This window comes from Mercenaria mercenaria, chromosome 3 (genome assembly GCF_021730395.1).
Source record: "Mercenaria mercenaria strain notata chromosome 3, MADL_Memer_1, whole genome shotgun sequence".
Taxonomy (NCBI): Eukaryota; Metazoa; Mollusca; class Bivalvia; order Venerida; family Veneridae; genus Mercenaria; species Mercenaria mercenaria.
In genome coordinates, this window is record NC_069363.1 from 34,626,560 (window position 1) to 34,652,027 (window position 25,468).

The 25,468-nt window shown below is 33.6% G+C and overlaps 1 protein-coding gene across 1 annotated transcript in view; it reads left to right on the forward strand.

Annotated features, from left to right (window-relative positions):
• Positions 1-24,160, forward strand: part of LOC123525106 (AP-3 complex subunit delta-1-like) — a 62,400-nt gene extending 38,240 nt beyond the window's left edge. The window contains 17 exon segments of the mRNA XM_053539655.1: positions 3,993-4,034; positions 5,174-5,239; positions 5,478-5,540; positions 6,017-6,098; positions 6,438-6,595; positions 7,080-7,153; positions 7,705-7,873; positions 8,911-9,081; positions 9,479-9,616; positions 11,566-11,745; positions 12,028-12,075; positions 12,677-12,814; positions 13,377-13,517; positions 14,265-14,350; positions 14,883-15,007; positions 15,679-15,758; positions 16,355-24,160. Coding sequence (XP_053395630.1) covers positions 3,993-4,034; positions 5,174-5,239; positions 5,478-5,540; positions 6,017-6,098; positions 6,438-6,595; positions 7,080-7,153; positions 7,705-7,873; positions 8,911-9,081; positions 9,479-9,616; positions 11,566-11,745; positions 12,028-12,075; positions 12,677-12,814; positions 13,377-13,517; positions 14,265-14,350; positions 14,883-15,007; positions 15,679-15,758; positions 16,355-16,456 — 1,863 coding nt within the window. The 3' untranslated portion in view covers positions 16,457-24,160.
• Positions 24,161-25,468: the final 1,308 nt, after the last annotated feature.

Consider the following 25,468-nt stretch of genomic DNA (forward strand, 5'->3'; position numbering starts at 1 on the left):
AGTTTACTGGTGGTTCAGTTCTAGTCAGGTCACAGCTAAAATAGTTTTACCCTTTCACTATCCAAGCAGTGGCGATGGGTATGCTGTGTTCGCTGATGCCTGTCAGTAGTTGTTATTTTAAATTTGTTTCTAATTATAACTTTGAATGCTGGGTCTCAATAAGCAAGTTTTTAGGATTGTTTTTTAAGTTCTAATCGTACCCTGTATGTTAAAATGGGAAATTTTTTTCAGGTAAGCAGTAAGTAAGTGAATATTGGGCAAAATAGTATTTATAAAAAATTAGTCTTCACGATGTTTCTTGTGGAAAAAGTTGTTGATGGAGATCAGGTAGTAACTGATGGTTAGAAATCAGTAAAACAGTTCACTTAACTTACATTCATGTGTCAGATCTGATTGAAATTTATTTACAGGTTAAATGCCTTTATTGATAAATGCCACTTTCAATTTCAAATTTAGTTATAGGTTAATCTGATCCTAGATATGGCTCATTTTATGTTGATAACACTTACATTTGCATAAGTTTAATCATTATAGATTAAAGATGTGTATTAGAGGGGATTTCAAAGTTTTATAATGTACTCTTATAATTATATTTCGGCAGTTTTTAGAAATGCGCATTAGCTAACAATTCTCAGAGATGGTATATTAATGTATGAATTAATGCTTTGCTATGTGGAGAATTTAAGTTGAGTTGTCTCCATTTATAATTTTTCCCATACCTAATTTGATTCAGTTGCCTATGATTTAAAAAACTTTCGTATTTATCCTCATGTATTGGAGCTTCATTAATTACAAGGACAAGTTAACTTGTTACGAGTCAAGGACACTGTTAGGATAAGACTTGTTAGACAAAGATTTAATCATACAAAAATCAATACACCAAATAAAGCTTGTGTAAGCTCTAGAAATTTCCTGTACCCTTGTTAGTATGATTCAAAAACTTATCCAAAAAATATGACTTTCCCCCTTTAACATTTTTTTTAAAAAAAAATTTAAAAGTTAAATTCTTGTAATTTGTTTATATATTCTATGAACTTAAATTTTCCTTTTTATCCCGTAGTTTGAAAGAGGACGGCAAGTCGTGCTTTATCCTGCACAAAGCCAAAGAAATTCTGTACAGAATGTCTCAATGTTTATACTGAAATGTAGCTGCTACTTAAAGCCCTTTCGAACCATCAAGTTTGATGGCTTAACAAATAGGTACCGAGGAGGATGATGATACTGAGGTTGTGAAGAGTGTGAAATGTTACCGAAAAATTAAAATTTTAAAGAGCTCTGACTTTAGTTCATGAAAGGGTGAAAGAAGTTTTTTTGCATCCCTTTAAAGGAATAATAAGTTCTGAAATTTAACAGATTTTAATTTAATAGTGAGAATAATAAAGGGTATGTTGTTAGATAAATAAAAAACGTAGGAAATCTTAAACCTTAGTAGTTACTGAAATTGATATAAACACCGGGACCTATAAAATCCAAGATTATAGCTGTGACTCATTAATATATTGTAAATAATAATGCTTTATCAGGTGTGATTTTAATGATTGTTGCTGTTTAATAATATTGATTTTGAGGATAATCGATTGAAGACATGTCTTTAAGAAAATTGCAAATTAAATACCTGGTGTAGGCAGTCAGAGGATTTCAGACTTCAGAATTTAGAAGTAAATGGCAACTCTGATGTGGCAAAAGGACAAAAAGGAAAAATAGAAAGAAAAATGGGAAGGATGGGCTAAACAAATAGAGAATGGTCTAGGAACAACATAAAGGACAAACAACGACTTTTAAATTCGATAAAAGGCCATAATTAACAGGAACAGTTATTAAAGGTCCACTTTATATCCATGTTTAAAGGGGTAAGTAAGTTAAACAAATTGAGTGGTTAGTATTGAAGTGTATGAGCTCAGATTAAATGTGCTCAAACTTCAAAACAAAGGTCTAGTGTTAAGTAAGGAAGTGACCCCTTTCACGGAACCAAATCTGTCGACCAAAAGCTCAAAGAAAGTTCCTTTACAAAAGGGAGTCATACAATGATTTTTACCTGAAGGAAGTGGCTACTGTTATTAAAGCAGGTTTCTTAACCTTCATTTTTTAGAAAAGTCATTTAAAAAAAAAAATAGTAAAAGACTTTCAGTATACAAGCATATACACTGAACAATGTTCCAACTAGACATTTTATAATTTTTTGAAGTCTTTTTTTTTAAAGGTACGTTCTGAAATAAGAAGCGCGACATTTGTTAGGACACGTACAATTTTTCGAAAAACCCCGGGTTTTTCAAGTTTTAAAACCATGTCATCCTTGATGACGTGCAAATCGTTTTTTCACTTGCCCAAGTCAAAATTGTCCAAATTTAAAAAGTTACTGTTTTCTCCATATCTATGGCCCTGCCCCATTTGAAAATCATAAATTATCAAAAGGACAATTGGCCCCAATGCGAAATGAAGAAAGAGCACGTGCTTTGGAAGTTGGAAAACTGGGGGCTCTCCTTGTAGGTAAAATGCGTTTTTTTTTTTATCTTTTGTTTTAATTGGTCATTCTTTTTTTAAAATTTATTGAAATTTTTATTTTAAGAAATGTTTGATGTTTTCTTATTGATATGATTTTTTTTGCAGGTTGCAGTGTATTTGGAGTCATTTTGGGACGATAACAAACCCTTTAAATAAATTCGTCCGTACCGGGAAAAGTGGCGGATGAGACGAAAACCCCGGCCGCGTATAACTTCCATAGCGGATCGATTCTTGGTTACAACACCTACGTAATCGTTTTTGCAAACAACATCCTGCGTCCAAACTTTTGGGGGGAATAACCCCAATTTCGCTCAACAGTGAGAAATCGTCTCCGTGAGCAAGGAATCAGAGCAGACGTCCGTATAAAGGGATAATTTACAATTTCTTCGACAAAAGATTAAACGGGGGAAGGAGGACATGCGATTCAACAGACGCGATTGGGCAAAATTTTATTTTTCCCACGAAAGCAGTTCCACTTTAAACCCCAGTGGGTAGGGGTAAGGGGTTTTTCCGCCCTCGTAACGAACGCTACAAGGACAATTGTGTTACTGAACTGACTTTCGGTGGTGGTTCATTGATGATAGGGCAGGCGTGTCATTAAATTCTAAAACACCGCCCTTGTAAAATGGTAAACTCAAAGCACGTAAGTACCAAAATGAGTGTTTTTCCCAGTGGCGATTCCCCACATAATGACTCATGGTGGATAACATCAGCTGATGGGGCTACAAGTACACAGCCGCAAGCACTAGAAATTCTTGCAAAGTTACGCGTTTAAAGTCCCGATTGGGGGGTCGAAATCCCGGACTTAAAAAACCAAATTGAGCATTTGTGGGACGAGCTTGATGGCCCCAATAGGAGACTTCCCGGTTTTTTCCTCAAAAACTTCAGGAAATTTGGAAAAAAGTAATCGTCCAAAAATGGTCTGCCATAGACCAGGCGTACATTCGACCTTTTCATCAGTCCTGCCAGTCGGTGCTTGGGAAATTATTCGGTTTTTAACGGCGGCATACGCGTTATTAAAAACCGTGCTTTTTAAATTTTATGGGTCAAATAGCAAAACCCTTTTTTATGGAATTGTTTTTTTTTCCTGTTATTGAAAAAAGCATTTAAATTTTGTGAAAATAAAATTTTTTTTCAAAAATTTTTTTATTTTTTCCCCACTTCTAATACTGTCAAAGAAATATGATAAAAAAAAAGGGGTCTAGTTGGAAATTTTGCTCAGTATTTTGTATGAGTTTGAATGTTATGGTTCCTTAAAAATTGTAAAAAGTTCAGAAATTTTTTTTATAAAGTTTGGTGTTACTCCCCGAAAAAGTATTTATCTTTAAATCAAGTCTTCGGGGCCAAAACTAAATTGGCTTAAAGTGAAAGAAAGCATTAAAGCATGTTAAAGTGGGGGTGATGAGATAAAAGCGGTAATGCGTTAATTTACAGGTTTGGGTCTAAATCGTGGTCAATGACCCACCATTGAGAGCTTGATGAGATGACAGACGGTGGGTAATTATATTCCCGCCCCCCGGGGTGATGATCATAGGATTATTATTACAATTTTTTATTGGAGGGTTTTATAGGTTTTCGTTGTTTTTTTGCAGATTCCAAGTTCATCACCAAAATTAGGCAAGGGGCTACTGTCATTTTGTATCATGTAAAATTTCCCCCGTTTAAAAATTTTGGTGCATGTACAGGTTACAGGTTCAAAAAAATTCGAAACAAGAAATCGTTTAAAAGTCTGTCAATGTCTGGGTTTCCCTTAAACTAACGTTTTTCTTTTCATAGAAGGATTCCGTGGGCGTTTGGTTTCCCCCTTTTTTTTTTTTGGGCAGTAAGTGAAAAGGGCAAGGGCACAGTGTCAGAGATGAAAACAGTTAAAAAATTTGGCCATATTCATAAGTTCAGTGGGGGATTGAATGTGGTCAGTAGATGACCCCTATTGTTTAAGTAATCAGTAGGTCAAAGATCACTATCACATTATTCATAATTAAATAATCAAGGGAGGGGGATGCCTATGTATTTTACGAACAGTTCTTGTTAAAATACAGTTTGAGATGATTCTCTGTTTATCAAACTTTGAGAAAAACTTTCATAACACGGAAATCCTACTTGAGGGAGACAAAATGATTATAGACATCACTGTCGCTTACAAGAAATGTGGAAGTGAATACAGAAAACTCTGATGTTCAAATTAAATGACAATCATGATAAAATGCTCAGTTGTTTACTTTTGATCATATCCCATATTTGTGAATTTGACAGAGGTTGTCTACTGCATATATCAGCATTTAATTTTCATTGTCTCATCAGTAATGAGCATTGTCCATATTGTCAAAGGCTAATAGAAGATATCAAGTATAGGTACGTAACTTGGGGCTTATGTAATAGCACATAAGGGTCATTTAAGGTATTAAAACGGCATTTGCTTATTTACCAGATTCCAAGTATGTCATTTTACAAGCTTGATTTGTGCTTCCTAGGTTTGTCAAGATAATTTGTGTCTTCAAAGATAATTGGACCAAAGTCACATTTCTATAGACATATGATGTAAGAAACTGAGATTTACATAAAAATGGGTAACTTACATAGCTTCGAGACTCGTCTGTAATTTATATCTCAAGACAACCTTTGCTTAAATGATATATTATTGTAGATATACAGTATACTATTTTGTAAATGCAGGTCATTTTATCCAGCTGAACCAGCTCAGAAAGTAAAAGAAATGACGGAAGAGGAATTAAGCAAGGTAAATATAAATTGTCCTCTTCTAAAGTTTTTGGTCACTAGGGTGATCCTTTTAAACACCTGTAGTATTGTTAGAACACCTGTAGTATTGTAACAGCAAAAATTGAAGACCTTAAAGGTACTAACACTTTTTCTCAGAAAATTTGCTTTCTTATAAAAGAAGTATATTTTTACATTACCGGTGTTATTAAATTTCTGTGTTTGCAAGAAAGGATGTAAAATTGTTCTCTTTATTTCAGGCTAGAGAACAAAGGAAAGCTGAGCAGGAACATAATCCTAACTACCTCAAAGGAGATGTTAAGGTAATCACAAATTTAGGATAAGTGATGATTTTATCTCGCCTAATAACGGTTAATCTCAGTCAGCTGTTACTCATTCCCAATTTATTGATAAAGTTTGGTAGATGTATGTGAGTTAAGGTATGAAGATAATCCTAGTTAAGATGGAGATATTTCATGTGTGTTAAGATATGTATGTTGTGAATTTGAACTTTAAGATTTTGACTCTGCTACACTTTCAGATGCCCCAAGTTTCCAGATGGTAGTCTTAAGAGTAACAGAATAAGCTTTAAGTTTTATGTACACTTGAACTGGCTTTATTTTAAATGAACTCTATGTAGTAAAACTTGCAGTCACCTACACTTCTTTGCCAAGAGCAAAAATCTCAGGTTCTGTCTATATAATGTTTGAATACGTTTTTCTTTAAGCTTTATAAATAATGGGTTTTTTTTAAAATGTCAGTATAATGTATGCTGATATTAACTACACTTCATTTACAGAGGAAAAAGTCATCATTGACGGAGTCGTCATCTGTCATTCCTGTGGCACCTATTGACTTGTCGGTACCTCTTCATGTTCCAGGTAATTCTCTTTTCTTCTTCTTCATTCTTTGGGTTTTTATCAGTTTATATTGAATTCTGATATTGTTTAATATGCTTTGTTTATGTAGAGTTTTATGAAATTGCTTACTTTTTTGGGCATAAAATTTTGTAATTTAGGTGAATACAGCCATTTCATGGATTTCAGATTTTAAATAAGTTTACTAATGGGATTGACAACACATTGAAATATATGAAAATTTAGCCCTCACCTATAATGGTAATTGCATGTTTGATATTAGGCTAGCTGTGCAGGCAGTAAGGTGTATGACTATATGCCAAACAGTATCGTTGCTGAAAGCAATTCTTCCCCTTTTCATAGGTGTAAACTCTGACAAGTACATGCAAATGGATGCTGAAGGAAGGAAGAAAAAACAAAAGAAGAAGAAGAGAAAGAAGAGGAAAGGAGACATAGAAGACAGTGATGAAGAAGACATTCCACAACAGCACCAAGTCAGTTCGGTTGTTGAAATGCCAGAGGTACATAGAGAATTTCAGTCTGATATCAGATTCTTTGCCAAGGGCTTTTAAGATGGGTCTAAATAACAGTCAAGTATATAAATGTTAATCTGACCTCGAAATGTTTCCCAGCTAAAATAGACATGGCAAGATGGAGATCCATATAATTTTGATAAAAATATGGTGCCAAAGCATTCCCAATTCAGGCTTTAATAGTTTTGAATATATGCTTTAAAAACAATTCTGATTTATTAGTGTTTGATTTTAGCTCATCTGTTCTGCAAGTAAAGCATGGTATTGTGACATGCAGGTGCAGTAAAAGCAGGCCTGAAGTCACTGAAACATAAAATGTAACAAATGCCTTAGCTGTGTCTTAAAGACAACTGCAGTATTATGTCAATTGAAAATGTATGTAATATTTTTGACTTTCCAGTATCTTTCTGTACTTCTGTACATACATAACAGTTTCATTATTATAAAAGTTTATTTTATGACATACTTTCAGGGTGCATCCACCATGTCTGACAAGGAAGATGAAGGTGATGAGCTGTACAAGAAATTGGACATTAACCTGGATGAGTATGTCCTGTCATTTGCAGATTATATGTTATATAATACTGGTCTTTTATTGGCAAAAATGCAGTTCTAGTAATTTTGGTTCAGGATTTTAAGGTTGCTCTCTGCAGAACATTGTCAGAATGATTGTCTTTCTGAAAGTTAGGTCAGCTTTGAAGAAATAAGAAGTTGGTTGAAGATACAGGGCCTTCATTGCTCTCATGTTTTTGAGTCAACAGGGATATTTCTCTAGCAGTGCTTAATTACATTTAAAAAACTAAGCTAGATCTGATAACTACAACTTTGGTTTAGGAAAAAAAAGTTGAGACACTGTTTTATGCATATGAACTAATCCTTGATACTTTGAGACGTTCAGTAAAAGCTTCATTTGTAGCAATCTTGGAACCATGAATCTAGTCTGTAATTGACATAATTTGTAACTTCAGAGCACTACCTGCAGCAGTATTTAAGAACACTGTTCTACATTTAGTAAGGGATGATTTTTGTTACCCGGTACTCATTGTTAATTCTGTGGAATGGAAATAACTCAAGTCTTGACTTATTTTCTGTTTCAGACCTTTACAGCCAAATGAAATCCTGCCTGTAAGAACACATAGAATTGTATCTGACCAACTACCGTCACCTACAGAAGATGGAACTGAGAAAAAGAAGAGTAAACACAGGAAAGAGAAAGAAAGTAAAAAAGAAAAGAAGAAAAAGAAGGAAGGAGGGAAGGAAGAAAAGGTTTGCTATGGAAATTTAGTTAAGGTAGTTCTGCACATTTGAAACAAATTGGTTCTATAAATTACACTATCATTAAACCATATTTCTTCAAAGTGTCTTAGAATCTGAAGGAAATTCTGCCAGTAAAAAAGATAGGGTCATATGCATGATATTTTGTTTGACTGGTTTGAAAATAGTGCTCTTTGGATTAGTTTTTACTTTGGGCTTCGATGGAAAAATAATATTTTCGTGGACATGTTTGCATATAGAAAAGTTCCATGTTGTAGATTTTGATGAAACTTTACATATTTGTAGATTTACTTATTTTCAATCATATTAGCTAAAGAGAATGTATTTCAGTTGTAGTCCTTTCATTGCTACTTATTTGATATTCTTGTTTAGAATTGTTTTACATCAGAACTTATTTAGTAAAATTTACCCTGAAGAAATATGATAGTGCTGACTACTCTTACATCATGAAATATTATAGATTCCCTGCAACATCTATGCTTCCTTCATAACGGCTACCAGACATTAATGCAGATTTACTGGATGAATGACCTTTTGCTGGCACTTACAGTTAATCAGATATGCTGAACTACCATAACATTTATTGTAATGCTTGACTTTCTTATATTGGATTAACGCCATTGTTCAACAACAGTTCAGCTATATAAGGGTGGCCAGTCTACCTGACAAGTGTTCCTTGGTTTTATACCAGTACTAACATGTTCACCAAAAGTAACTGACAACTTTTTTGCATGAGTCAGTGACGGAGGATGAGTGCTGTATTGCTAGATTGCTAATGTAGAAGATAATCCTCAACCAGGGGTCAGACACATGACCTTTCGACTAAATAGTCTTGTACTGTGCCTACTGCACAAACTTGGCTAGACTATTGGAGATATCACAAAAGAAAAGTTGACATTTTATTTTTGTATGATTACTGGTATATGTTGTATGATTGCATATATTTGTTAAATGTGAATAATGTTTACAATTCTATGGAAAATTTAATGTTTTAATGAAACATGATGTGCATAAGTATATGTTTATAGAAAAAGCATAAGAAGAAATCACGTAAAGCTGCAGAGGAAGAGGAGCCAAGTTTGATGATGGAGGATCATGAGGTGATAGATGGAGACAACACACCGCTCCAGTCTCCGAGAGATGAAGCTCCAGCCATGGTTAATAATATAGATGCAAAACCGTTAGAAAATGGTGAAAAGGTATGTCTCGAGGCTAGGCATAGACTATTACCTTAGTATAGAAAGGACAGATCAGTTTATGAATTTTATAGGAATTTGTATGGTCAAAAAGTATCATGAACTTGAAATTTGAACATTAGAAAATGATGAAATTAAAATTTTAGTAATTTGATATAAGATATAAGTGCAAGTTACTGCAGTTTTCCAAAAATATGTTCTTGTAATTAGTTGTGTGATACAAAATTTTAAAAAACAAATGACATTAACCAGAAATATGTCAAAAATTAAAGCCAGTTATGAGTTGTGAATACTTCTAAATTGCAAAATAAGATTGACATGAAAAATGCCCAATCTGTATTTTTTGATGATCTAAAGATGTTCACTTGTACACTGTTACTTAGACTTGTTACATTTGTAGATGAATGACCTTGACTTTTGGTTGTCGGGGAATGATGCTAAAGTAGCCAGCAAAGAGTCTGAGGGCCCTGGTGAGGAACCTGTGAAGGTGAAGGTCTCCCATGTACCAGAACTGTCTTCAGAAGAAGAGCAAGTAAAGGTAGGTAACTCAGCAGTTTAAATTTATCTTTTTCTTGAAATCAGAAAAAGTGGTATTAAATCTATTAAAATAGTCCTTTTGTATTATGTGATCAAATGAAGGCTGTTGAATAAAAAAAAAAGTTATGGAGAACACTCCTGATATTGTCGATGAATCAACAACATTACTGTTGTTTGTTATACCCCCACCAAACATGTTTGAGGGGGGTATATAGGAGTCAGTTTTGTCGCGTCCCGTCCCGTCCCGTCCCGTCGCGTCCCGAAATCTATTATCTCAGTTATTACCAAATGGATTTGATTCAAACTTAAAATACATGTTCCACCTTATCACCCACATCATGTGACACAAGGTGCATAACTCTTGACACCAAGTTTTCATGAATTATGTCCCCTTTTACTTAGAATTTAAGGTTAATTTTGTTGTATTTTCACTATATCTCAGTTATTACTAAATGGATTTGATTCAAACTTAAAATAGATGTTCCACCTCATCACCCACATCATGTGACATAAGGTGCATAACTCTGACACAATTTTTTTTATGAATTATGCCCCTTTTTACTTAGAATTTAAGGTTGATTTTGATGTATTTTAACTTTATCTCAGTTACTACTGAATGGATTTGATTCAAACTTAAAATAGATGTTCCACCTCATCACCCACATCATGTGCCCACATCATGTGACACAAGGTGCATAACTCTGACACCAAGCTTTCATGAATTATGTCCCCTTTTACTTAGAATTTAAGGCTAATTTTGTTGTATTTTCACTATATCTCAGTTATTACTAAATGGATTTGATTCAAACTTAAAATAGTTGTTCCACCTCATCACCCAGATGATGTGACATAAGGTGCTTAACTCTGAAATAAATTTTTTATGAATTATGTCCCCTTTTACTTTAAATTTAAGGTTGATTTTGATGTATTTTCACTATATCTCAATTATTACAAAATGGATTTGATTCAAACTTAAAATAGATGTTCCACCTCATCACCCACATCATGTGACACAAGGTGCATAACTCTGACACCAATTTTTCATGAATTATGCCCCTTTTTACTTAGAATTTAAGGTTAATTTTGATGTATTTTCACTATATCTCAATTACTACTGAATGGATTTGATTCAGACTTAAAATAGATGTTCCACCTCATCACCCACATCATGTGACACAAGGTGCATAACTCTGACACTATTTTTCTTGAATTGTGTCCCCTTTTATCTAGAATTTAATGTTAATTTTGATGTATTTTCACTATATCTCATTCTGATTGGCTTAGAGCCAAAGGGAAGTAACCTTTTTTAACCTTTGTACTGAGTTTCTTCCCCTTAAATTCAGAATTAGTCTATTTTTAGAATCCTATTTTTAGATTTTCAATCTTTTTTTATAAGTCCTATGTAAAAAGTAAAAACATTTTTCCGTGGTAACATGGGTCGGTAAGACACTTCTTTGTATTCACTTTTAGTGTATCTCTAATATTAGAGATTTAATATATTTACTAGTATTACTATACTAGTATTATACTAGTATTACTTATATGTGGAAGACCAGGATGAAGTACTCCAAAGTATTTTTAAGATTCCTTATGGTTGCCATTCTTCTGTGACAAGACCGTATGGTGGGGGTATGAGTCACTCCTGTGACAGTTCTAGTTTATTAAGTTCCATGTAACAGTAAAAGGTCATGTGTTAATCCATGTATATAACATGACCCTGTTTATAGTAGTCACATTGTACCAGTTTATATGGAATATTATATAACTAATGTATGTCGTTAAAAAAGGAAATCTCAAGAAAATAATGTGCATAATGAATTTTATGTCCAACATTGAGGACCTGTGTAAAATGTCATCTGTCGTAGGTGAGTAGTACAGACAGGTCTGAAAGTACATGTTTTGCCATCAGCTTTGTCTAAGTGATCTCATTATTTGGTCTTCTGTTAACAGACACATTCCAAAAAGAAGAAAAAGGAGAAGAAAGAAAAACGAGAAAAGAAAGACAAGAAAGAGAAAAAGAGGTCTAAAAATAAGTTGACAGCAGATGGCTATGAGGAAGCAGGGGGGATAACTACACCATCCAAAGAGAATGTGTCTCCATCCCAGCTTGATACACCAGTAAATGCCAAGGTATTATCATGCTTTAAGCTTAAATGTTGAGTTTACTTGATGCTGAAATGCCATCTTGTCATATATTTTTGTTAAATATTATGTGGGAATGTGATTTATATATGAATTCTTAATTGATCTTTTGGTCAGAATTGACAGATCCCGTCTAGACCTTGTCAGATTTGCAAAAGATTAACTTGTGCTGTACAGGGAGTAAGAATGTTCTTCATTGTTTTGATTAATGATAGAGTTTTTCAATAATTTTTTTTTTATTTGTTACAATGTTTAAATTCCTTTTTTCAGCCAATGTCAAGTTACAGATTGCTAGCAGAGAACACTAGTGTCAAAATGGTAATTATTAGTTAATAACAAGTCCATAATACACAATTTCCACCTATATTCATAATTTTTAGCGACTGACATAGTGTAATAGCAAAGAAAAGCTATAGGAACCACTGTGGCTAAATGGTAAACTAGGCAACCTTGCAATTAATTGCCCTTTGCCATTGTGGGTTTGGAACTCCACTAAAGATTGTTTGGATACTCACAATCGGCTGCAGAAGATTGGTAAATCTTCCCTGGTGCTGAAATGATGTACAGAGTGACTGAGCTTTTTTAAGTCGCAAACTTCAAAATACTTGCCCCATACCATTGTGGGTTACAGAGCTCACTTGGGAAGTAGAATTCTTTCATATGAGGAAGATATCTAACTGGCTTGCGGAAGGTTGATGGTTCTATCCAGGGACCCGTCCGTGCCTGAAAAGGTGCTTGGAGGGGCATATGCTTATACATAACTTTTAATATAATTAAGTATATCTTGATTTGAATGTCACAATTTCTTGCAATTCACAAAATGTACCTTGTATGAACTTTATCATAAAATATTTCTTTGACTTTTCTGTCTCTGATATAGAGACATGTTTTGCTGATTGTGAAGTACTGTCTGTTTCAGACGTGTGAAACGAGAGTTAGTCCTCAGAGAACAGACCAAATAGTATTGTCAGTGGTTTTTACCAACTTAACCAGTAACCATATTAAAAATCTGGAATTTAATGTCATGGATACCCTAAATACCAAACTTGTCAGAGGGGTAAGAGCAAATTCTAATATAGACCTTAATGTATACTGTAAAATCATTTAATTTCGTGGGCATGAAATTTCGTGGTTTTGGTCAAAATGGCAGTTTGGTGGGGATATGAATTTGTGGATTTTAACTTTTGAACATAAAATGAATGGGAATTTTACTTGTCCGTTGGGATTAAATTTCATGGATTGACTCTGCCACGAAATCCACGAAAATTAGTCCACCACAAATATTAATGATTTCACAGTATTTGAAAAATGTAGATACTAACTTTAATGTAAATTTTACTCTAATGAAAATTGAATATCTAATATTTGATGTAAGATGTGGCAGATGGAGTGTAAGGAGGTAGTACTAAGGAGGTGTTTAGAATAAAGATATTTGACTTATGTATTTAATTCATTTAAAAAAAAAAGCAACAAAAAAACTACCATTGGTTAATTTTGAAAATTTGCTATGCATATTCATTTTTGAAGAAAGACATTCAATACCAATCTGCTCTGTGTCACAGATCTCTACTCAGTTTTCTTTTGATGTAAATAAATTATGTCTTGTACCATGTTTAAAGATTGGCCAGTCTACACATGATGCTGTCCAGGTCCCTTTCGTGCTTCCAGCTGGGGTCAGTAATGAGGGCCAGTTTGCATTCTCTGTACAAAGTATAGTACAACCTTCCAAAATGAAAGGAACTTTAACCTATATGGTAAAGGTAAGGACAATACATGAAAGAAATTTTTAATTATCTAACTAGAGAAATTTACAGATCACTTTGGTGAAAATTGTACGTTATTTATAAGTAAATAGTTGTCCTGTAAACAGAAATTGAATAGCAGTAAAATTTCATTTTAAATAATGAAGATCATTGAATGAACTTGATGTACAAGAAAAAAGAAATAATAGGGTGACTCACTTTGTTATACACACACCAGTCTTTAGTAGGTTGTACAGTTAAGCACATGACTGCCATTGGTGAGGCTATCTTCTCTGTGACTATATTACAAAATTAGATATGTGTAATGTTGTGCATCCTGCCCTGTCTATTCTTCGTGTTAGTTACACTCGAGAGAGTAAGTTTAATAGTATTGGTATTGAATCCAGAAATACTGGTTAGGCTCAAAAACTGTTAATTAACTGTTAGTAGTAGTTTACAAAAGGCATTACAAACACTTTAGTTATATCATTGATTAAAATTAAATGTTGCAAATGTTAAAGCCTCTATAAAACAAGCAGAATTGCTTGTGTTAACCAAGGATCAGTACCTAGGTCTACTATACACACGTGGGAGCTCCATAATATAGCTGATTAAGGCAGGTGACTGTTTAATGCAGGTGACCACTATGACCGGTCTAACAGCACAAGAAAGTTGAGAAAGACTAACTGACCTGAGTTCTGGTGTATCTATAGGTATTTAAAGAAAAACAAAAATATTGGATACGCTTTACATTGTTTATTTCAGACTGAGGAAGGATCAACACATGATAAATTAGATTTCCGCCTAGAGATTCCATGTTGTGCTTTTTTTGTTGCAATGCCTTGTAAAGGGTAAGACTACTTTGAATGTTAATAGTGTTCCTGTTTCAGAAAAGAGATGGTGAAATAATAAGGGAAGAGGTCATGTAGTTGCTACTTTATGGGTCCTATGTTCTTTTTGTTGGACAAACAAACAAACAAACAAAACTCTCAAGATAAAAGCTAATAATTTTGCGTGGTAACTGACGCGTAGCGTCATGACGCCAGTGACGTCATTTTAAGGTAACAATGTTTTGTAGCGTTTCTGCAGTAATTTATTTGTTACCTCAGCATTATTAAACCACTAAGCATCAGATCAGAGACCGTTTAATGATTTTTTTAGAATAATAAATATACAAACACATTTAGTTTGTTGTAAACGTTGTCGTAAATCCTCATGTTAGCTTCCAGTTGGGCATGTGCACATACAAATGTTAAGGTATAATTATACCTACCTCCTTAAGTTGGTTTTTGCACAGGGGCGTCCAACTGTCCATAGTGAAGTTTTATATGTCCTAGGGCATTTGATATTTTAAGAACTGAACTCTATTTTTATTTCTTGCAGGCCTGATTTTGCATCATTACTTGGATCAGGGGATCTAACTGAAAAATCTACTCTGAAATGTTCACCACTAGATCCTAACTTTGATGTTTCTTTGCTAAGAATTTGCTTCTATAATCATTTTAAAGGTAAGTTTGGTTCCAGTTTCTGCTTGTTACCATCAGTATGCATGTGAATATGGACAGAGCACTTTCAGTAAGTCTGACTGATCGTGCAGCAAAGCTTAAGACTTGTCTGTTGAGAGGCTGTATGTCTGATGCCAGGGGAGACAAATCTTTGTGGCGATTGTAGAACATAGTATATGTCTGAAGTCATTCACCCCGTATGTTTGAACTCCTGTGGGAAAGTTATTAGTTACAGAGAATAAGCTCTTAATAGTAAGGAATCCAAGAACTTTGTTAAGATTAATTGCTACCAGAAATACTGTTGAAAAATGGTGTAAAACTGTTAACGAACAGTTTTTAGGGTATCAGCAGATCATTATTTTGTGGTGAAGCTATCAGAAATTTATTCTAAAAATCTCAAAAAATTACACAGGAGTTACTTAATGCACCATGAATTATCAGTATAACTACTAAGTTTTGATCAAAATATATGATGATATTGTAAAATGTTAGCTTCATTTGTTCTTGCCTCCTCAGTGGTCATTAATTGCATGTCTGACATTTATCTTCATTACATTGATAGGCCTAATATAGTTTCACAGCTTTGAAGCTGTTCATAGTGATGTTTTCTAGAAAAAAAATAATCACAATGAATGAATTCTGCTTATGTTTAACCTTGCTTTGACTTTTTACAGTTGTTGAAAAAGTTGATAACAGTGCCTCCTTATACAGCCGTTCAATACAAGGGCATCATGTGTGTTTACTAGTCAAATCTGTAAGTAATTTTCTTTTAAAATTCATTCTTGAATGTGATAACAAAATAAATTAGATCTTTTGCTAAACTTGTGGTCTCTGTGTGTGCATATTCTTTTTGGTAGAAATTTTCAGCATGATAATCATTTCTTCTTAGTTTCTCATTACCATTACCTCTGTATATTTGCTCAGTATTAGTTATACAACCAATCCTGTCTGTAAAGACCACCATTGAAATGAAAAACATGGTCTTTGTTGACAGGTGTTGTTTTTTTAACGCAGGTTAATTCACACTATTTATGGCTATTAATGGGAATAGAAAACAGTGACCATTATGAAGTTTTATAGTCGTGGCTTTCATCAGAACTGATGTTCAGCACAGGTTTGACTGTATTTTTGACAAGCAACTTGAGGATTATGATATTGACTGCGGTGTGTACTATAAATATATCACCTGTCGGTAAAAGAAAGTGCTATGAAGTACTGATTTGATCAAACAATAGATATATCATTTGTAAGCCTTACCTTGTCAGCTGCCAGTTATACTTAATATTGTAGAATAAGGTTTGAAAATAATGATAAATATCTCCACATTCGATATTTTTCTTCTTTTTCCAGAATGATGGTGAATTAACAGTGGATGGCAAATGTTCCATAAGTTCCCTCCTGTCTAATTTACTAGGTGATATCAAAACTACGCTTACAAGTGACCTATTGTAGCATAACTTATGAATATATCAGGGTTGTATTGCAAGAGTGTATACAGACAAAAAGTTCCATGTTGTAGAAGGGCTATGCATAAGTCATTACAAGTCTTGGAACTATGAAAAAAGAACAATTATGTGCAAATTGACAATGAATGGACATATATTAATTCTAAAGTGATTGAAATAAGCATTACGCTTTCTTCACATTCAGGCTATAAATAGATTATGTTCCTCTCTATCTTACAGTATTATTCTGCAAGGTTCCATTTGTTTCTCAGTAATGGGATACACCAGCCCTCTAGGTCTAGATGGACTTCAAGAATTTTTATGTATTTTATATACCTTGAACCTGCAGTATTTGTTGTTACAGTGACTTTTTGGCAACTTTAAAATCTGGTAAATTACAATTTTGATTATCTTTGTAGTATGTAAAATGAAAAAAAAAGCTATTGTGAAATATTTAACAAAATAAATTAACAACACTATTTTTTTTTTCTTTCATATAAAACAAGTTTATTGCTTTGCATTCTAAATGAAGACAGACTTCATGAATTTGTACATTGCAAGACCTTTTCCATACTTTTTTCATGCCAGTTTATAAAAAAAAGAACCTTGAAAGAATGCTTTAACGCAGTAGGTACCAATTTTCCCATTTATTAGATTCATTATAGGTAAGAGAATAATTATATTGAAACAGAATGGACATTTGGACGCATAGAAATAGTGTGTTATTATCCTCCCCTAGTTCTTTACCATTTCTTTGTGCAATTAACCTTTACCCTGCTAAATTTCTAAAATAGTCTGGTCCATCATTTCAGTTTGGGCAGTACCACATTTTAATCAAAGGGGTTTTCACTGAAAATTTACTGACTGAATAGCGCACAGTGCAGACCAAGTTAAGCCTGCACAACACATGAACTCGGTCTGCACTGGTCGCAAAGGCGGATCACTTGCCACCAGCCCGCTCAAGGTTAAAATGTGTCCAGTTGTAACTTAAAAATGGGATATAAGTTTGATTGCTTGTCATTAGTGTAACTATTCCAAAACATTGTGATTTATCTAGAATGTTTAGATTATTTCCATACCAACAGTCAATCATTTAGAAAAGAATATTTCCATATAAAACAAATGTGTTACCTTTATGAAAATTGTGATAATCATTTCCTTCAGATTGTATGTGAAAGATTTATTGTATGTAATATTTATTTGTGCAAATGTAGTACAGAACAAATACAAATGTATATATTTTATTTGTATATTATGTAACATGTTGAAGTAGCAATATTGTCGTATATTTTCCATGTAAACTTGCATTTTAAATATATGTTAATTCTTTTGCTATGGTATGTTTGAACATATGATATGTTTAAAACAATATGTTTTAAAAGTGCTTATTTGTTTCGCCAAAATAATGATTTCATTCGAAAGAGTTATATATATTTACAGCTCTGGTAAAAAAATCTTGACAGTATTCTCTAGAGTTTGTCATCACATAAAATCTGTTTTTATGGTAAATATGAAAAAAAATCGAAAATGGTGTAAATGTTAGTTTGCTCTATATCAAACATCAAGTGATTTCTTGTTAAGAAAAAAAGAGAGAAATCTGTTACATGGCATTGTCTGGTGATTATAACTAAAGAATAAATGTGATTTTTGTAATCTTTGAATGTCCATAATTTTAGTACTTTCTTTCATTGCTATTTTTCCTAGTAAGAGCATTTTCCCTTCTTTATATACTGTTAAAGGTCCATTACTAAGGGAAAGTGAGTTGGCAATTTTTTTTCACAGCCAGTGCATAGACTTCTGCAAGACACTAAATAATGAAGATTGGCAGGTCAAAATTTACAGAAGGTCTTTGGAACTCAAAGAAATGTATGTGTATTATGTTGAAATTTCAATGAATCGACAGAATGACCCCCAGGTCTTTTTAACTTTCTTCATACTTCATAGAAAAATAATTGTACATATACTGCGATTTATTTCGACTTTCTACATACCAACTTTCATTTTCCAATAAAATGAAATAGTTTCTGTGCTTTTTAAAAGAAATTAAAATGTCCACTTTCCTTAGTATTGGACCTTTAAACAGTGAAGTATGGTTATAAGAAATAAGGCAAGGTGAAAAACAGGAATAACAGTTAAGATATTTAATTTATATAACTTGTTACAGTTGTGCATTTTACATTTTAGTAAAAAGTGCCAACAACCTCAGCTTCATCATGAAAACTTAATACCGTATTTTCCCGAATTAAGGCCCCCCCCTCTAATTAATGCCCCCCACCCGTTTTGGAGGGGAAAAAAAGTCAACAAGAACGAAAAAAAATCACCTACCTCATTTTTATAAGTCCACATAATAAGTAATTTACAGTAAGTATCCACTGTATTAAGAATTAAACACACTATTAAACAGTACATGTAACGTAAATCCAAAACGTTTATACTAAGTACGGTACGTATCCAATCATCAAATAGAAAAATAAACGGTAAATCCATTTTTGATTTGTTTTTGCACCACCCGCGCACAAGCTTCCTGTCGACTTTAAACAAATTTGCGGCAAAGTGTTAACCTTTTCTTCGGCAGTTCTAATAACTTTTAATTTAAAAGCCGGCACATAAACAGCGTGTCAAACCACTGACATTGTGTATTGCAGTACCCGCATGTACTAAGGAAAATATTATCGGAGTACACAGCTGTTTGGGTATGATGACGTAATGTGTAATGTCGCGAGCGTGTCACGGAATACATGAGGTACCGTATTTAAATGCATAATTTTAAGATAAACTGCATTAAATTAGATGCCAAATAATTACGTTTTGGGGGAATTAAACAACACAGAAACACTTTACAGTTGGTTTGAACGATGTTTTTAAGTTTTTGTAAAAATTTTAATTTTTTATTTTTTTACCTCAAATGAACGCCCCCTCTTTGGAAAATGTAACGCCCCCGGGGGCGTCTATTCGGGAAAATACGGTATTAATGAGTTACATCTACTTTGCATATATACATCTAGTTACTTTTAAGATAACTGTATATATGCACTAAGCGCTTTCTTTCTTCTGTTAAAGTGTTGAACTTACTTTTAACTTACAGAGGTTCTGTGTAATATTATACCAAAGAATGGACTGTAATGAGGTGATCTCTGATAAGCTGTGACACATTAAGTTATTTGATTTTACATATGATGAAATTTAGCTGTTGCCATACATATAATCTCCTCAGTGCACAACGTGGGTAACTGCTTCTCTATGCCAATACTGTTATCCATTTTTAGCTCATCTGATTTTTTGAAAAAAAAATGATGAGTTATTGTCATCACTTGAGCGGTTGTCGGCGTCGGCGTCGGCGTTGCCTGGTTAAGTTTTATGTTTCAGGTCAGCTTTTCTCCTAAACTATCAAAGCTATTGCTTTGAAACTTGGAATACTTGTTCACCATCATAAGCTGACCCTGTATAGCAAGAAACATAACCCCATCTTGCTTTTTGTAAGATTTATGGCCCCTTTTGTACTTAGAAAATATCAGATTTCTTGGTTAAGTTTTATGTTTAGGTCAACTTTTCTCCTAAACTATCAAAGCTATTGCTTTGAAACTTGGAATACTTGTTCACCATCATAAGCAGGCCCTGTACATCAAGAAACATAACTCCATCTTGCTTTTTGCAAGAATTATTGCCCCTTTTGGACTTAGAAAATAAGTTTTCTTGGTTAAGTTTTATGTTTAGGTCAGCTTTTATCCTAAACTATCAAAGCTATTGCTTTAAAACTTGCAACACTTGTTCACCATCATAAGCTGACCCTGTACAGCAAGAAACATAACTCCATCCTGCTTTTTGCAAGATTTATGGCCCCTTTTGGACTTAGAAAATATCAGATTTCTTGGTTAAGTTTTATGTTTAGGTCAACTTTTTCTCTTAAACTATCAAAGCTATTGCTTTGAAACTTGCAACACTTGTTCACCATCATAAGCTGACCCTGTACAGCAAGCAACATAACTCCATCCTGCTTTTTGCAATAATTATTGCCCCTTTTGGACTTAGAAAATCATTTTCTTGGTTGAGTATTATGTTTAAGTCAACTTTTCTCATAAACTATCAAAGCTATTGCTTTAAAACTTGCAACAGTTTTTCACCATCATAAGTGGACACTGTACATCAAGAAACATAACTCTATCCTGCTTTTTACAAAAATGATGGCCCTTTTTAGACTTAGAAAATCATGGGTAGGACAATATTTCTATTATACAAAAAAAATCAGATGAGTGTCAGCACCCGCAAGGCGGTGCTCTTGTTTACACTAAGGTGATGACATACTAACCCTTACCCTGCTAAATTTCTATAATAAACTTGCCCATATTCCAATTTGGACTGTACCATTAACTGTTAAAAGGGGTGCTTACCAAAAAGATACTGACTGAATAGCAAACAGTGCAGATCATGATCAGACTGCATGGATGTGCAGGCTGATCATGATCTACACTGGTAGCAAAGGCGGAATCAGTCATGTCCAGCATGATAAGTGATAATACCTAACCTTCAGCAGAACATCTTCAGTACAATGCTCTCAATTTTTCCATAATATTATCATTTTGTTGATTGGTGTGATTTCCAGTTGTCACCAATTTTAACTTATCACTTTAAAAAAAAATCGCCCATAAATTTTCATCATTATTTACTACTAGTTACAATATTTTTCCTGAGAATAAAAAAAAACAGTATCACACTAGCATTTTAAGGATGGATTTATTTACAAGGTGTCTGAAATATGGCATCGAGTTCGTATCATTTCCATCTCTGTTATTTGTAGTGAAATGATTCAAGGAGAATAAGAAATCATTGGTTACGGTTTGTTTAACAAAATTCAGTTGTATAACAAATATACACTTGCAGAGTGGTTATACTGTAAGATACTTAAAATTTGCATAAACCTAATTTTGCATATTTTTTCTGATACCGGTAGGTGCTTTTTTATTTATTGGAGAATGTTGGATTTGCGACTTTTTTAAAAGTGAAAGCAAAAGATATGCATGGAGATCTGTGGTGTATTAATTGATTAATGATTGAATTTACAATAGATGAAACATGCAAATAATAGCTCAAAATATGATTCTCACAAAATAAGAGCTTTACAGTAGTTAGAAATCACACCCAAGACAGAGTGATGTCAGAGTGAAGTGTGCATGTATGGCAGATAAAACATCTGACTATTGCTGTGCAATCTAGTTGAGAAGTAAATATTGGTGCATCTGAATATACTATTACTAGAAGATCTAGATTTTATGTATTATTTATGTTCATTTGAAATTTCACCTGTTAAGTTATTTCACATAATTTGTGTATTGTATACTTGGTTCTATTATAAATGTTTAGTTGGAGATCAAGAGATGTGTTCATATTAATAGAGGCCGAGTTTTTAGCTTGTCTGATTTCTTGAAAAAATCTACGAGGTCTTGTCGTCACATGATCATCTGCGTCGGCATTTGTTAAAATTTTTGTTTAGGTCCGCCTTTTCTCAAACACTGTAAGAGCTACAGCTTTGAAACTTTGCTCACTTGTTGACCATCATACGGGGACTATGTAGGCCAAAAACCCTAACTCTGATTTACATTTTGTCAGAATTATGACCCTTTTAATTTGTACTTAGAAAATTTGAGTTTATTTGTTAAAATTTCTGTTTAGGTCCACCTTTTCTCAAACACTGTAAGAGCTACAGCTTTGAAACTTTGCACACTTCTTTATCATCAATAGGGGACAATGTAGGTCAAGAACAATAACTCTAACCTGCATTATGTTAGTATTATGGCCTTTTTTGTACTTAGAAAATCTGAACTACAACTCTTTTCTTACATATAGTCCAGCACTTGCAGACAGGGGATGCACCCATAGGCAGTGCTCTTGTTATAAATTACATTGTTTTCATAAGAGCTGTAACTTTTTTTCTACATAGTTTTAGAGATGATATATGGTATTGAAGTGTAAGAATACTGTTAATGTCAATGTTTGCATTTACCTAAAATATAGACAAGTTTAATACACTTACTAGCAGTGAATGTAGGACAATTATTATACTTATTTGAAACTTATCTCAAATTGTAAAAGAAAAAAAAGGCAAGCAGATTTTTTTCTCTAGAGTAAAAGGTTAGGGCTTGGGTTATTTGTCTACATGCCATTTACAATGACGGTAAATTTGTATATCCATACCTATTAATACAACGTATATGCTAAATCAGCTACGGTAAAATAATACTCAGAGGGAATCATCTCACCTCCTTTGTCAGTAGTTAGGATATCTTAATATTCTTCCATGGGAATCTACTTAAGATTAGTTTACTACTAGAATTCACAAATTTAAGATAATTCCTGAAACGTTTCCTTTAGATAAATACTGAAATAGTTCATTGATTGAGATATCTACTCAATGTTTCATTTTTATTAAATATTGAAATGATTCATTAATGTTTTATTAAAAACTGTGTTGTAAAAATAACTACTGAAATATTTCAGTGACTTAACCAATAAACGTTACGTTGAGATAACTTCTGAATTGAGATATTTATTGAGATAACTGTTGAAATGTTTGATTATTTGCGACATCCACTGAAATTAAATCATTAGTGAATGTCATAAAGTAAAAAAAAAATATGTTTAATAAAGTATCTTGTCTTGAAATAAAAACAGCCTTGCTGGATATAGTGTTATGCTACATAGGTGTCATGTGGCTGCTACATAGGGGTCATGTGACTGCTAAGTTGGCATCATGTGATTTCTACATGGTCATCATGTGACAGCTACATAGGTGTCTGCGACAGTACACATTGAAACTACATTTATATGTTCACATTATGTAGTCATCTGTAAGAGATATGGTATGTATTGCCAGCAGCTAAAACAAAGGTCACTGTACCAAATTATGTGCAATCTTTTTGTTGTTAATTGTTATGTATATATTATTGTATGTTAAGAACTATAGTCAGTATATTGCAGAGCGTGCTTGTATTGTGTGTGATAACACAAAAATCTTACAGTGTTGGTTGTCTGTGGAAAAAAGTTTGACCAAAGGAATCAGATGCTGAAAAGTTTTGTGATAAACTGATGTATGTCTGTTACATTTGTAGAATTTTTCCTGAACTACATTCTGTGGTGAAATTAAACCTACCCTTAGTTTATCTTCATTACATGTACAGAGACAATCTTGAAGGATTTCTTTTTGTGTAATGTAAAATGTCATGCATGTCAATTTTGTTTCTAGATTTATTCTAATCTGTTAATAATTATGGATGATTTAAAAAGTTGAATAAAAAAATAAAATTAATGATAACAGTTTTTGTCGGAACACTCGTGAAAATATCAGTCTGTACAGTAATTTAAAATTAAATTTTGAAGCTGTTCTAATACATTAGCTATATAAAGCCATTGAAGGATGAATTGAAACTGTGTCTGTAACATCAACTGTGGTTACATACTAGTATCAGACCATTATAATTCTTTGCTGCTTCAGACAAGGTAATTTATGTGGTTAGTGCAGGACTCTTGAAAGCAACTCTATAATTAGATAATTGAGCATTCATGAATAATTATTGTTGAGAAATTGTAATTGAAAATGTAATTAAATTGTAGATAGTTACACATTTTCTTGTTCTGGTATGATTATATATATGAGACCACATTTATGTGCTTGTTTACATGCTTATTTTATGAAAGAATAAAAACTAGATTTATATGACCACTTGTCATTTATTTATACTTAGTATTTACCCTACTTTTTCTACAGATGACATGCCAGATATTTTCAACGTTTTTTAAATATTTAAATGGGTAGAGTGGTATTCCAGCCTTTTCACCAAATACATATGCACCGCACCATGAGAAAACCAACATAATGCGTTTGGGACCAGCATGGATCCAGACCAGCCTGCTCATCCGCGCAGTCTGGTCAGGATCCATGCTGTTCGCTTTCAAAGTCTGCTGCAATTAGAGAAATCATTAGCGAATAGTATGGATCCTGACAAGACTGTGTGGATGCGCAGGCTGGTCTGGATCCATGCTGGTCGCAAATGCACTTTGTTGGTCTTCTCATATTATATTATATAGACGCCAAGACGTATATAGAGCTGCATTGAAACAGAAGGGAGAACAAGTCTGATAGATGTTATGAACTGAAATCTTTAACATTAAGGAACTGTTGTCATTAACCCTTGTCCGGCTAAATTTCTATAATGAACTGGTCCATCTTTCAATTTGGACAGTACCACCAACTGTTAAAAGGGGTGCATACCAAAAAGATACTGACTGAATGGCAAACAGTGCAGATCATGATCACCTGCAAAGGCAAAATTAATCATGTCCAGCATGGTAAGGGTTAACTTCTTAGTTCATAATCTCTATTTTATACTTGAGAGATGATGCATGCATGCTTACAAAGCAATAACTATCATATTTGATCAGTGTCAGAGTGACGTTTGGTGATAGAGTGCATTGTATTCTATGGCTTATCTATTTTATATATTTTTTATACGCCCAAAGGGACGTATTATGTTATGGTCCCGGTGTCCGTCTGTCTGTCCATCCGCTAGCAATTTCGTGTCCGCTCTGTAACTCTTGAACCCCTTGAAGGATTTCAAAGAAACTTGGCACAAATGTTCACCACACTGAGACGATGTGCAGAGCGCATGTTTTGGATGTCTCATTTCAAGGTCAAGGTCACACTTAGGGGTCAAAGGTCATATGAGTGTGTTTCATGTCCGCTCTGTAACTCTTGGAACTGCTTGAAGGATTTCAAAGAAACTTGGCACAAATGTTCACCACACTGAGACGACATGCAGAGCGCTTGCTCTGGAAGACTAGCTTCAAGGTCACACTTAGGAGTGAAAGGTCATACATGACTTTGCTGTGTCTGCTCTGTAACTCTTCAACTGCTTGAAATATTTCAAAGAAACTTGGCACAAATGTTCACCACACTGAGGCGACATGCAGAGGGCATGTTTTGGATGACTTGCTTCAAGGTCAAGGTCACACTTAGGGGCCTAAGGTC